Source organism: Lontra canadensis, unplaced genomic scaffold, assembly GCF_010015895.1.
Source record: "Lontra canadensis isolate GAN:19392208 unplaced genomic scaffold, GSC_riverotter_1.0 scaffold111, whole genome shotgun sequence".
Taxonomy (NCBI): Eukaryota; Metazoa; Chordata; class Mammalia; order Carnivora; family Mustelidae; genus Lontra; species Lontra canadensis.
Window position 1 is genome coordinate 4,943,243 of NW_022631105.1, and position 13,563 is coordinate 4,956,805.

At 37.1% G+C, this 13,563-nt stretch overlaps 1 protein-coding gene and 1 non-coding gene across 3 annotated transcripts in view; both read right to left on the reverse strand.

Annotated features, from left to right (window-relative positions):
* The window catches only part of GALNT11 (polypeptide N-acetylgalactosaminyltransferase 11), a 53,688-nt gene that overhangs the window by 18,426 nt on the left and 21,699 nt on the right, over positions 1-13,563 (reverse strand). Inside the window, exons 2-4 of one of the 2 annotated variants that reach the window (XM_032840117.1) lie at positions 11,281-11,327; positions 9,143-9,475; positions 1,942-2,065 (exon numbers count right to left, since the gene is read on the reverse strand). In XM_032840117.1, the coding sequence (XP_032696008.1) occupies positions 1,942-2,065; positions 9,143-9,437 (419 nt within the window). In that variant the 5' untranslated portion in view covers positions 9,438-9,475; positions 11,281-11,327. The remainder of the gene's footprint in view (positions 1-1,941; positions 2,066-9,142; positions 9,476-11,280; positions 11,328-13,563) is intronic. The other variant, XM_032840116.1, reaches the window with a different exon arrangement.
* LOC116856737 lies at positions 5,710-5,828 on the reverse strand. The gene has a single exon (XR_004380616.1). It is a non-coding gene; the product is annotated as a small nucleolar RNA SNORA15 (small nucleolar RNA).

The window sequence follows — 13,563 nt, forward strand, 5'->3', positions numbered from 1 at the left end:
CTGTTCAGCTGGGAGCCTGCTTCCCCCCTCTCTCTCCTCCTGCCTCTCTGCCTACTTGTACTCTGTCAAATAAATAAAGTCTTAAAAAAAAAAAAAAAAGCATTTAAGGATACACTGGTATCATACTCAAGAGTTTTATAGTTTGTTAATAACTACTCTCTCCAATACCTGCTACTTTGCTTATTTTTAGATTAACATTTAAAAAATTTTTTTTCTTTTTTTGGTACAGAGGTTATATAAAAATGTGTTATTTTTATGGAATCACTACAAGTTTTTATTTTTATTTTTTTATTTTTATTTTTTAAAGATTTTATTTATTTATTTGACAGACAGAGATCACAAGTAGGCAGAGAGGCAGACAGAGAGAGGAGGAAGCAGGCTCCCTGCTGAGCAGAGAGCCCGATGTGGGACTTGATCCCAGGACTCTGAGATCATGACCTGAGCTGAAGGTAGAGGCTTAACCCACTGAGCCACCCAGGCACCCCCACTACAAGTTTTTAATGCAGTATTCATAAGCTCATGTTTAGCTTCTCCACAATGAACATTCAAAAGGAAGTAAGAGGGGCGCCTGGGTTGTTCAGTGGGTTAAGCCTCTGCCTTCAGCTCAGGTTATGATCTCAAGGTCCTGGGATCGAGTCCCGTATCGGGCTCCTGGCTCAGCAGGGAGCCTGCTTCCAGCCCCCCTCTCTGCCTGCCTCTCTGCCTACTTGTGGTCTCTGTCAAATAAATAAAATCTTAAAAAAAAAAAAAAAAGGAGTAACAGAAATATAAAACTTTGTATTTGAAAATTTTATTTCTTGCCCAATAACAGAAAAAGATTTGAGTAAACTAGGATATAACCAAAATCAAGATTCTATCAAGCAACTATGTGATAAAAAGGGTTAGATGGCTTCAAGCAACAATAACAAAAAATTACTAACTTAAAGAATAAAATCCAGAATTCCATGTTCTTTTTGCATGGCATACAAAGTGTTCCAACATCTGGACCCTGGCTACCTCCAGTCTCCTGGCACTCCCCCGCTGTGGCCATAGTAATGGTTCCAGTACCTTTTCAAGTGGTGTCATGACTCAACCTGTTCCCCATGCACGGAGTGGTCCCCTGCACACTGCTCAGCCAGCACCCTCTAGGAGGTCTTCCCTTATCACTCTGGTTTCAGGGTCCTCAATACACCAGCTCCTACACAGCCCTCATTCTAGCACTACCACAATTACCCGTTCCCTCATCTATCTTCCCTACTGGGCCTGTGATCCCAGGAACTACGTCTTACTCTACTTATTTTCAAGACCTAATACAGTGTCTATAAAACAAAGGTGCTCAAAAAAGTCTGCCTGTGAAATGACTAATTGACCAACCACATGAATAAAAAGCCTTTGAAACAACAAAATCAGTGGTGCCTGGGTGGCTCAGTGGGTTAAAGCCTCTGCCTTCAGCTTGGGTCTTTTAAAACCCACATTGAGCCCCGCGTCAGGCTCTCTGCTCAGTGGGGAGCCTGCTTCCTCACTCTCTCTCTGCCTGCCTCTCCTCCACTTGTGATCTCTGTCAAATAAATAAATAAAATCTTTAAAAAAAAAATGAAAACAATGAAGACAAAAAAGTGAGATGAGTAAAATTCTTCACTGATTTTTAATTCCTTTTCCACAAATACAATAAACATTTAAAAGAAATTCATGCTCAGAAGTTTATCTAGTTAGACACAGTTAATACCTCTAGCCTTTTCCCTATGATTTTAAATTTCAAAAGAGACAGAGCAAGCTCCAGAACTCTGTTAGTACAATCTCCAGCTTCAAGTGTCACAGGAGTGGAAATCTGTCTTCAAGTTTTCTAGTATCCTGAATGATGAAGCCTAAATGCATTTAGTAACACCACCCTCACAACTTACTATAATGCCACTAAAAGCACAGTCATTAAAACACAGCAGTATAAACCACTGAGAAACATACGCAGCATTCCTAGTGTCCGGCACATCTCTGTGGTAGCCCAAGCGGTTACTAATAAGCATGTTGAAGGCATGTTTCTGATAGCCCAAGTCTCTCAACTCCTGATCACGTTCATTAAAGATCATACCTGCAAAAGATTGAAGTTACAGTCAGTATGTTAAATCTGGAAAGGTCTGCTACAGTTACTGTTATATTATGATCCTAAGAAAACTAAATAGCCATGTTTTTCAAATCTAGATTGTCTCAATTTTCAAAAAAGTAAATTGAAGTTAGAGTCAAATTTTTGTCAGTCTAGTGCAAAAAGCAGGTATACCTTAACCATAAATGATACCTGTTCACTAGCCATTAATCTTAAGAATATTATCAAGAGAAAAAATTACAGATGTCTTTTTTTCAAAAGACTTAATGATGGTATATTCTATTAAAGCAATAGACTACAGAACCCATGTGGACAACACGTCCCAATGACAGGCAAGTTTTTATAAGAGCTCTCACCTAAAAATTAAAAAAAAAAAAAAAAAAGCTACTGATAAACCTTTCTATAAAAAGTCTCTGATTCCAGACTTTAATCAGCTTCATAGTCAAGAAAGCCAAGAAATTCCCTCAGAGAGCCCATCAAAATCACTACAATTCAATATTCTTGTTCTAACATTCAGAAAACTTACCTTTACATAGAAGGATAATTTCTCTTTTTGCTTTCTTTCCCATCTCAAACCTTTAACCTCTCCTCACAGAATGACTCCCTTGTCCCAGCATTTCCCAAAGTCTGGTCACAGAAATCTAATTTCACTGGACATTAACAGATGTTCAAAAGAAAAAAAGGATTTCATGGTCAAACAATTCAGGGAAACAATGGATTTTGAAAGTTGAATAGGTTTTAATTTTATTTGGAATGGAAGGACAATCCTGATCCTTTAATACTGTTGACTGTTTCACAGATACCAGTTGTGACGGGATGGGATACAGAATGACTACAGTCCCCAGATCCACTTTGGGAAATACTACCTCTTAATATGCTTTTTAAAGCTGGAGTACATTTTTTTTAAGCAGAATATTTTTATTATTAACAGAACTCTAGAAACTTTATTTTTAAAGATTTTATTTGACAGAGAGAGACACAGTACGAGAGGGAACACAGGCAGGGCGAGGGAGAAGCAGTCTCCCCCCCCCCCCCCGCCCCCGAGCAGGAACCCCAATGCGGGCGCTCAATCCCAAGACTCTGGCTTCATAACCTGAGCCAAAGGCAGATGCTTAACAACTGAGCCACCCAGGCGCCCTAGAAACTTCATTTTAAAGAAGTGTTTAAGTGTCCTCGCATCCTGTGTTCTTACTGGCTGTATAGTAATGAAAACAGAATTCCATGTTTTGCTTCTATTAGAGTGTTTTCCATGTATTAAGATACCCTAAACAGTGATCCTCAATCACCTGAAGATTACTTTCAGTCTTTGTCAATAACAGAATTGTGCTGATATTTCAACTATTACTAGTTTTCATGGTTTTACATTGTAATATAGACTTTTAAAAAGAAATTCTAGTACAGCTAACATACAGTGTTGTATTAGTTTCACATGTATAATATACTATACTCAGTACTCATCATAGTAAATGTACTCTTAACCCCCTTGACCTGTTTCACCCACCCATTCCCACTCACCTCCTGAGAACCACCAGTTTGTTCTCATTAAGGGTTTCTTAATTTGTCTCTTTCTTTCTTAAATTCCACATGAGTGAAATTATATGGTAGTTGTATTTCTCTTATTTCATGTAGCATTATACCCTCTAGACCCATCCATGTTGCAAACAGCAAGACTTTATTCTTTTTTGTGGCTGAGTTGAATTCTAATGTGTATATATAAACACACACCATGTCTTCTTTATCCATTCATCTACCAATGAACACTTGGGTTGCTTCTACAATTCAGCTATTATAATAATACTACAGTAAACACATGGGTAACATGTATCCTTTCAATTTAGTATTTCTGTATTCTTTGGGTATACACCAAGAAATGGAATTACTGGATCATATGGTAATTCTATTTTTAATTTTTTGAGGAGCTTCCATACTGTTTTCCACAGTGGCTGTACCAGTTTGTATTCTCACCAACAGTGCATGAGGGTTTCTTTTTCTCCACATCCTCATCAACACTTGTTGCCTGTGTTTTTGATTTTAGCCTTTCTGACCGGTATGAGGTGGTAGCTGCATTTCCCTGATGAGGAGTGATGTTGAGCATCTTTTCACGTGTCTGTTGGCCATCTGGATGTCTGCTTTGGAGAAATGTCTATTCATACCTTCTGCCCATTTTTAAATTGGATTATTTGGGTGTTTTGGTGTGGAGTACATCCTTTTATAAATACAAAAGAACAACGTTCTATTAACATTTTATAAGAGGATGCAAAATCCTTGAGAGCAGAGACTTTGATCATGTTCAAAACAAAAACTGCTTGATACCCAGCACCTAGGACAATGCCTTGCACAAGCTAGATTCTCAATAAATAATCCTTGATTCAATAAATCAATGACTAGCTCATACTAGACACTGAAAGGAATATATTTTTTAAACATCTTATTTATTTGACAGAGAGAGATCACAAGTAGGCAGAAAGGCAGGCAGAGAGAGAGGAGGAAGCAGGCTCTCCACGGAGCAGAGAGCCCGATGCGGGGCTCGATCCCAGAACCCTGGGATCATGACCTGAGCCGAAGGCAGAGGTTTTAACCCACTGAGCCACCCAGGCACCCCTGAAAGGAATACTTTCTAATATATATCTCTTGATGAAAAATTATTCCATATTAAAAGATCACTTTAATTCCATCATAAAATGTGGTGTGTGTACAAACACACATACACATGTGCATGCACGCACATACACACAGACACATACACAGGAATATTATTCAGCCATGAAAAAGGGAAAGCCTACCATTTGTGACAACATGGATGGAAACTGAGGGCATTATGCTAAGTGAAACAGAGAAAGACGAGTACTATAATACTGTATGATCTTCACTAGAGACAGAATAGATGCGGTTGCCAAGGTGGGGTGGGAGGAGGTGCAGATGGGGTGAATGTTGGTTAAAAAGGTACAAACTTATAAGTTCTGGGATGTAATGTATAGCATGGTAATGGTGAATAATACTACTGTATTGTGTTTCTGAAAGTGGCTAAGAGTAGATCTTAAAAATTCTCATCCCAAGAAAAAAAGCATTTTTAACTATGTGAGGTGATCAATGTTAACTTACTGTAGTAATCATTTCAGAGTATATGCTTGCATGAAATCATTATGTTATATACTTTAAACTAATACAATGTTATGTATGTCAATTTTATCTCAATAAAACTGGAGGGAAAAATCACATTAGCTTACTTTTGTCCTTCCCCTGTTCATATAAAATCATAGCCAATTAACTAGCATGCCAGAGGAGCTATTTTTTTTCAAAGATTTTATTTATGTATTTGACAGACAGAGATCACAAGTAGGCAGAGTGGCAGGTGGGGGGGGCAGGAAGCAGGCTCCCCGCTTGAGCAGAGAGCCCAATGAGGGGCTCAATCCCAGGACCTTGGGATCATGACCTGAGCTGAAGGCAGAGGCTTTAACCCACTGAGCCACCCAGGCGCCCCAGAGGAGCTATGTTTTTTAACTTAATTTTTTTCAGTATAACCACAGCAATTTTAATACTACATTTGAAAGCAATATAAACATATCAAATAGCAAAATGATTCAATTAAACTAGTACTTGGAAGCTCTTGCAAGCTTAGTATTAGTTCATTTATTTGTATCCACGTTAGAAAATGGTAAGCTATGAAAGAACTCCCCATACCATCACAGGCAGTGGCTTGGCATCTGGCTGTGTCTACTACGGATAAAAAGAACACAGTGTTCAGCCATGCCTCACAGAAACTATTTCAAGTTCTTTTATAATTAACTGCAGATTAAATGAGAAAATCTATTTCTAATTTTAAATTTATTATTGATCATCTTTCTAAAATGTACTTTACAAGTTCTTTCCCCCTATTTATTTTTATTATTATTTTTTAAGGTTTTATTTGACAAAGAGAGACAGTGAGAGAGGGAACACAGCAGGGGGAGGGGCAGAGGGAGAAAAGCAGGGTTCCCGAGCAGAGAGCCCGATGCGGGGCTGGATTCCAGGACCCTGGGATCATGACCTCAGCTGAAGGCAGAAGCTAAAGGACTGAGCCACCCAGGCGCCCCTCCCCTGACTGTTTCAAGATAATGCCCTCGGCAATCGCCATACTTTTAACTATTACTGTACTGATTTGTATGAATTCCTTCTAAATCAAGTTTCCTTCACAGAAGCTGAGGAGGTTGTTTTCATTTTTCTCACTGTGGTAAAAAGTAGACAACACGCGGATTACTGTCGGTGACATGAGCACACTTACGACATGAAACTTCATGCCCATTAAAGCAAGCACCCCCCCCCAGCCCCTTTAGCCACTAATCTGCTTCTAGTCTCCATGCATTTGCCTATTCTAGACATTCATATAAATGAAACCATGCAGTATCTGACCTTTTGTGTTCTGCTTCTCTCACTGATCATATAACGTTTTCGAGGCTCCTCCTGGTTACAGCATGGGTCAGAACCTCATTCCCTGCTATGCCTGAATAAGTCCCTGCACGGAAAGACATGCTGCTTGTCTTTCCATCCACTGATGAACGTCTGGGTTCTTTCCACCTCTGTTCACTGAGAACAGCACTGCTATGAACACTGATGTACAAATCTTTGAACATCTGCCTGCAATTCTTCTGGGTATATACCTGAGAGAGGAATTGCTGGATCCTAAGGTAACTCTGAGTTTAACCTATTGAGGAACCAGCAACGAATGAAGGTTCCAATTTCTCTGTATCCTGGCCAAAACTTGTTATTTTCCTTTTTAAAAAAATTATAACCATCTTACCAAGTGTGAAATGGTATCCTCATTGTAGTTCTGATTTGCATTTCTGTAATAACGATGTTGAACATTTTATGTGTCTGTCTTTGGAAAAATGTCTATCAAATTCTTGGCCCATTTTAAAATTGGGTTATTTGTCTTTTTATCACTAAACTCTTAAGAATTCTTTTTATACTCTGGATAATGAACCCCCATTAGAGACAGGATACACAAACATTTTCTCCCATCCTGTGGGGTGTCCTTCTTCTTTCCTGATTGTCTTCTCTGATGTACAAAAGCTTCTAATTTCAATGAAGTCCAATTTATTTTTTTTCTTTTGTTAACTTGTACTTTTGGTGTCATGTAAGAAACCATGACCAAACCCAAGGTCAAGAAGATCTACCTTTAGGATTTCATCTGAAGGTTTTATGCTGTTAGCTCTTCTATTTAGGTCTTCATTTTGAGTTAATTCTTACAGATGATATAAGGGTTCAACACTCCTCCACTGTAGGTGGATTATCTATTTGTCCCAAAAGCATTTGTTGAAGAGACTATTCTCCCCCATTGAACCATCTTGACACATTTTTTAAAAATCAAGAGGCCAAAAATATCACAGGTTTATTTCTGGACTCTCAGTCTATCCACTGATCTATACATCTGTCCTTAATTAGGCCAATATCAGACTGTTTTGATTAATGTAGCTTTGTAGAGAGTTTTGAAGTGTGAGCCCTCCACCTTTGTACTTTTCCTAGATTGTTTTGGTTATTTAGAAGCTCTTATAATTTCACATTAACTTTAGAATCAGCCTTTCCATCTTTTCAATAAACCTTATTTTGATAAGGTTTGCACTGACTCTCTGGATTGCTCTGGGTAGCAGTAGTTCCTTAAACTGCATTTAGTATTCCAGTCCATGAACCTAACATGTTTTTCCATTTATTTAGGTCTACTTTTATTTCTTTCAGCAGTTTTGTAGTTTCCAGTGTACAAATCTCACACCTTCATGGTTATACTTATTCTTAAGTATTTTATTCCTTTTGATACTATTGGAAATGGAATTGTTGTCTTAGTTTTGTTTTCCAACTTCATTGCTAATGTACAGAAATACAGCTGGTTTTCACGTGTTGATCCTGTGCCCTGCAACTTAGCTGAACTGATTTCTTAGCTATAACAGGTTTTTTGTATATCTGTTATAAAGCATTTAGTTTTTTACCTAAGCAATCTGAGTTTGTTACATTTCGAGTGTCTACAATTTTCTCTCTACTTTCAAAGTCAAATACAAGGTCCATTCAAAACAGTAAACCCAACGTTACTTCATTATAAAAGTTTTCTACTAAAGTAACTTAAATAAAGAGGCTAGAAATTTACCTATTAATGCTTTTAAAGTGTCTAAATAGCAGTCTGAAAAAAGATAAGGTTTACTTTATGAAAGTTGAGGAAATAGTTTCCATTTCTCCATATAATTTTAAGTATTTTCAACTCCATGTATTTGAAAATCATTAAATCCTAGAAACTGATTTCTTTGAAACTATAATCAAATAAAAAGAAACATTTTAACATTTACTTTATATTTTATGGATCTTTCAATCTCTGAAATATCTCTTTTACTTCTAAATTACTTTTTATTTGAGATTTCCAGGACAAGATTAAAGATCTTTCTAAGTTTTAAAGATAACCAAAATGGCTCATTTGTCCCTTTGAATAAAATTTGCTAAAACCAGGATTCTAAAATTACAGTACACAAAAAACATATACAATAGATTGCTTCCAAATTGAACAGAACAGAATTTTTGATGAAAAAAGTTTTCCTTTTATAAGAGTTTACAAACTCCTATATTTAACATACTGCCTCATCTTAATTCTTGTAAGTAGAAATCTTACTAGATATAATTTCAGCTTATCTCTAAACGTAACAATGTATGTTCTGTTTTAATGAACTCTGCCTTTCAAAATATGTTATATATAATCAAGTTACCTTTTGACCATTTCTTTCCATTATTAAATAATGCTAACAATTAAAATCTTCCCCCATAAGTTCCATTTCCTTCCTTCCTTCCTTCCTTCCTTCCTTCCTATTCTGGACCTCTTTACTTTCTCCCAAGTCCTCATAAAATACTGAAGTCAGAAATGGCTAAATTAGAATATAACTCCCCACTGAATCTGCAAAATCCTAGAACCTCAACTAGTTCACTAACAAAATAGAGGGGGCAATGATCCATTTCTAATCCCCTGAGCAACATGTGATTTAGAGAATAACTAAATTTAAACTTCCAATAATTAAATACCCTGACATGCTACCAGAAGTCCAATACACTTACCCAACTCGGAAGAGAATTTCATGTTGCCTTTTTCTGGATCTTCAACGTGATTATCTATCGTATCATCAATTCTGTTTACTTTGAACTGTGACTCTAACACTCGACTTGGGCCTCGAGTGAAACGGGGATAGAATTTTTTGGGGAATGGTCCATGGGGCCCGGACCCCTTGATGGGCACATTCTTAAGTGGCTGAGTCACTTCACTGAAGTTGAAATAAATAAAAAGCAAAACCGTCCACGTTGCAGATGTAAAAAGGCATCCATAACAAAAATATCGAACTGTGACACTTCCCATTATAGACCTAGCATAGCTGAAGGGCCATCTTCAATCTCCTGAAAAAGAAGGACAGCTAGGTTAGACCTTTCAGGACACTTGTAAATCATCCACCAAGTTCACAATCACTGTTTTCCAAACAACCGAGCAGAACTTCTCAACTATTTACTTAGGATCCCAAGGCACAGTGTTAACTAAGAGTCAAATAAAAGAAGGTATGTGGATAGCACTGAATTTAAAAAAAAAAAAAAAAAAAGGATTCAACAATTAAAATCATAGGCAGCCAAACAGCCGACTTCCTCATCTGTGTTAATGGATATTTTACCTTTGGTATGGATTGCTTACAGTGTGGTAATTTCTTTCAGATTCTGGCTTTTCATGAGGAAAATACAATTACCTTATGTATCATGGCAGTCTATCTAAAGTCCAGACTTCCACTATAAAATTATAGGACTCTTCCAACCCAAAGATCTTAAAATATGTTATTAAAAATAAGCAGCCTGAAGAAAACTGTCCTACTTTCCAATCAAAAATTAAACCTGCCCTAATGCCTACTCTAGATTCAACAGTTATAGTTCAAATTTATAAATGACAGTAGAGGTAAGGTGAAGGAATCTATAGTTTTGATAATAAGCTTCCTAGTGAACTCTGATGCACAGCCAGATATGGGAACCAATGGTATAAATGAAAAGACAATATTAAGTACTAATCCCATTCTGTCACATAATGGCTATGTAACTTTAGACAAATTACCAAATTTCCTTAGCCTCACTTTCATCAACTGTATTCCAAGTTAATAATACTGTCTATCTTGCTGGATACTTGGAATTAAATGAAATACTCAGAGTTATATAAGACATGTAAAATATCAAGTACAATGATCAACACACAAAACACAGTGATTTGCACTGGATCAAGAGAACCTCCACAAACACTGTGGCTGGCTTTTATTTCATTTGTTCACTGTATTCCCTCACTCAGCACAATGAATGGCACAGAAAAGCTGTTGAATGATACCTATAGAATGAAAGAACACAGTACAAATTCAACGTTAATGTTTTCCTCCTTCTCATTAGGTCTAAACTTAATATGTAATATGAATGGTATACATGACCACCTGTTCCTTACAATGACCCACAAGTCCCTATTTAATCTGGAATTACCTCTCTTACTGTATTTTCTATTACTTCCCTCCTTATTCATTTCATTCTAGACAAAGGTCTCCTTAGGGTTCACCAAATGTGTCAATCATACTCCCACTGAGGGATTATGCATCAGTTCCTCCCTCTGCCTGGAATAGTTTTCATCCCAGCTAACTTCATCTCTGTTGAATCTCTGCTCAAATACCACCTTCTCAGTAAGTTTCTACACTAAGGTAATTTAAAACTGCAACTCAAGCACAGAACACTAGCACTTCTGATTCTCCCTACTCTGCAACTTCCACCTTCCTACATACTACATAATTACTATTTCTTGTCCATCCCCCACCACCCCTGCTAGAATGTAAGCTTCATTAGCAAGAGCTTTTGTCTGTTCATTTCCCTGTAGCATCCCCCCAGCTTAGAACAATGCCTGGTATGTTTAATGAATATTTGTGGAAATTAATGAATCAATTACTGCAGTACAGTTTTCAATGTTTGCAAAATGCTGGGTATTTATAAGTGAATGTATTGCTGTCACATTCAAGCCAAGCAGTACCTTATGCTATACAAAAATATCATGACTACCTTATTTCAACAATATGAAACTAGGCAGAACAACAGTCATAGCTATTATTTGAAAAGGTACAAAAAACAATAGGCTCTCATTGTCCAGTTTCACAAGTTAAATAAAGGTTTTTGTGGTAAAACAGGAGACTACTTTCCATTTTGTCCACTGCATGCTCCTAGGTTCCCTCTTGGCTGCCAGGACCTATGGGCGAAATGAAAAAGTGTTTTCAAGACCTCACCCATAGGATTTGGCCAACTCTGTCCAGATTATTCCCAGAATACCCCTCCCAATCCTAAGCACAATAGCCCAAACATCAAGAGTCCTTGCTTCCTGAACTGTAAAATGTATTAACTCTCAACCATTCTATCAGGTAGATATTTTCCAAGCTATATTATAACAATTCTTTTTTTTTTTTTTTTAATTTATTTGACAGGCGGAGATCACAGAGAAGCAGGCAGAGAGAGAAGAGGAAGCAGGATCCCTGGTGAGCAGAGAGCCCGATGCAGGGCTCGATCCCAGGATCCTGGGATCATGACCTGAGCCGAAGGCAGAGGCTTTAACCCACTGAGCCACCCAGGCGCCCCTATTATGACAATTCTTTAGAGAACATTTTTTACATAGTCAATCCTTATACTAAATTAAGAAACCTATAAAAATGAGAGGAATTTATAAAATCAGATCTTTTGTTTTACATAATTAACCATAATAGTCTTCAGAAACAAAGACACTATCAGTTTTAGACAGTCAAGAAGTTATTAACAAACATGAATAAAATACAAAGCAATTAGATACCTGTTATTTAGTAAAATAACAGGTTCTTAACCACTTAAGAAGACATGCAAACAAAAACCAAAAGACAAAATTTTAATCAAATCTATGCTAACAAAGAACAATAAAGTTTTTCTGCTTTGTGCTGTTTGCTATTCCTTCTATAGGAAATTATCCATGGCTTCAATATCCAAGGCTGGAAGCCTTTAAAAAGGAGGGTCAAAGCAAACATTTAAGGTTAGTTAATACAAAACAACTAGTGAACAAATTCTTTCAATCATAAACTTGAACAGTTAATAAAGCCAAAACTTCAGCAGTTAGATGCCAACGTAATATATTTTTTGAAAGTTAAATGAATAAAAGGCTAACCAGCTGTGTATAGGAATTTCCAATGAGACCAGGCAGTCATGGTCTGGTAGCTGCTGAGGGACAGGTGCCTGGTAAGCAGAGGGTCAGGGTTTCACCAGGGAGGTACAGAAGCAGCAGTCTGAGGAGAAGCATATGCAATGGGCTGATCAGAATGACAGACCACAGCTGTGAGCCAGGCAAGGAGAAATGGGAGGACGTGGAAGAATGAGGCAGAATGAAAAACCTGTGCAGGGCCAACGGCCCTGAGGTCCTGTGTGGCTGAGTAATTGCTGGAGTTATACTACAGAAAGAGTAACAAGGAAAGACTGATGTGGTGGTTGGAAAATGAGATGTCAACACTCAACATTTTGGAGAGGTGCAGTTAATGACAGAGGAATCCTTTCCAGATGCATGAACTGGAGATACCCCAATAAACAATGTACCTATTGTGTAAATATTACTATACATACCATAAGCAACCCCACACACCCCAAGAAGATGGGTCATTTCTGTCTTTTCAAACCTATTATGTTTACCATAGTGTCCAGTATTAAAAATTAACAAGTACTTGTTTGTGTATTTAAAAATTACACAAAGTGTATTTTTGTTCCAGAAGAGGTTATAGGACCTTGATTCTGTGAAATGTGAAAATCTTAGAGAAGAGTATGATATGTGAGATGAGCACAGCCTGGGGAATAAATGTCCGTTGTCAGGAGGAGGAGGTGAAGGAGCAGAAGACAGCTAACCAGTTTAAACAGTTTCATTAGACATTGTCATTATTAAGCAAAATATTCAGTATGCCAGCAAAAGTCCCAATTCTTCCACTCTCAGTCTAAGATTTCTTAATGATAAATTTGAAGTCACTGCAAATTTTATAAAGCAAAAGATAGCTTCATATAATTCCATGCCTATCAATTTGAAAACCTAGGGAAATAACTTTTGAGGAAAATACACCTTGCTCAAATTAACCCCAGTCCCAACAGAAATGCAAACAGACCAATCATCACAGAAGAAGTAACATCATAAGAGTTTCTCAAAACAACAACAAAAACAAACCACCACACAGAGGGCTTCACAGGGGATGTCTACTAGTCCTTTAAAGACCTATTAATCCTAATGCTCCCTAAGCCACTACAAAGAATACATAATAATAATAAATCTTCCAAATCTGTTTTATAAAATGAGTAGGACATTGATCTCAAAATCTGACAAAAATTGAACCTTCCAAAATCCATATCTAATTTATGAATAATCTTATGAATATAAAAAAAATCTTTATGAATATAAAAAAATCTTAAGAATAAATACTAATCATAAACTT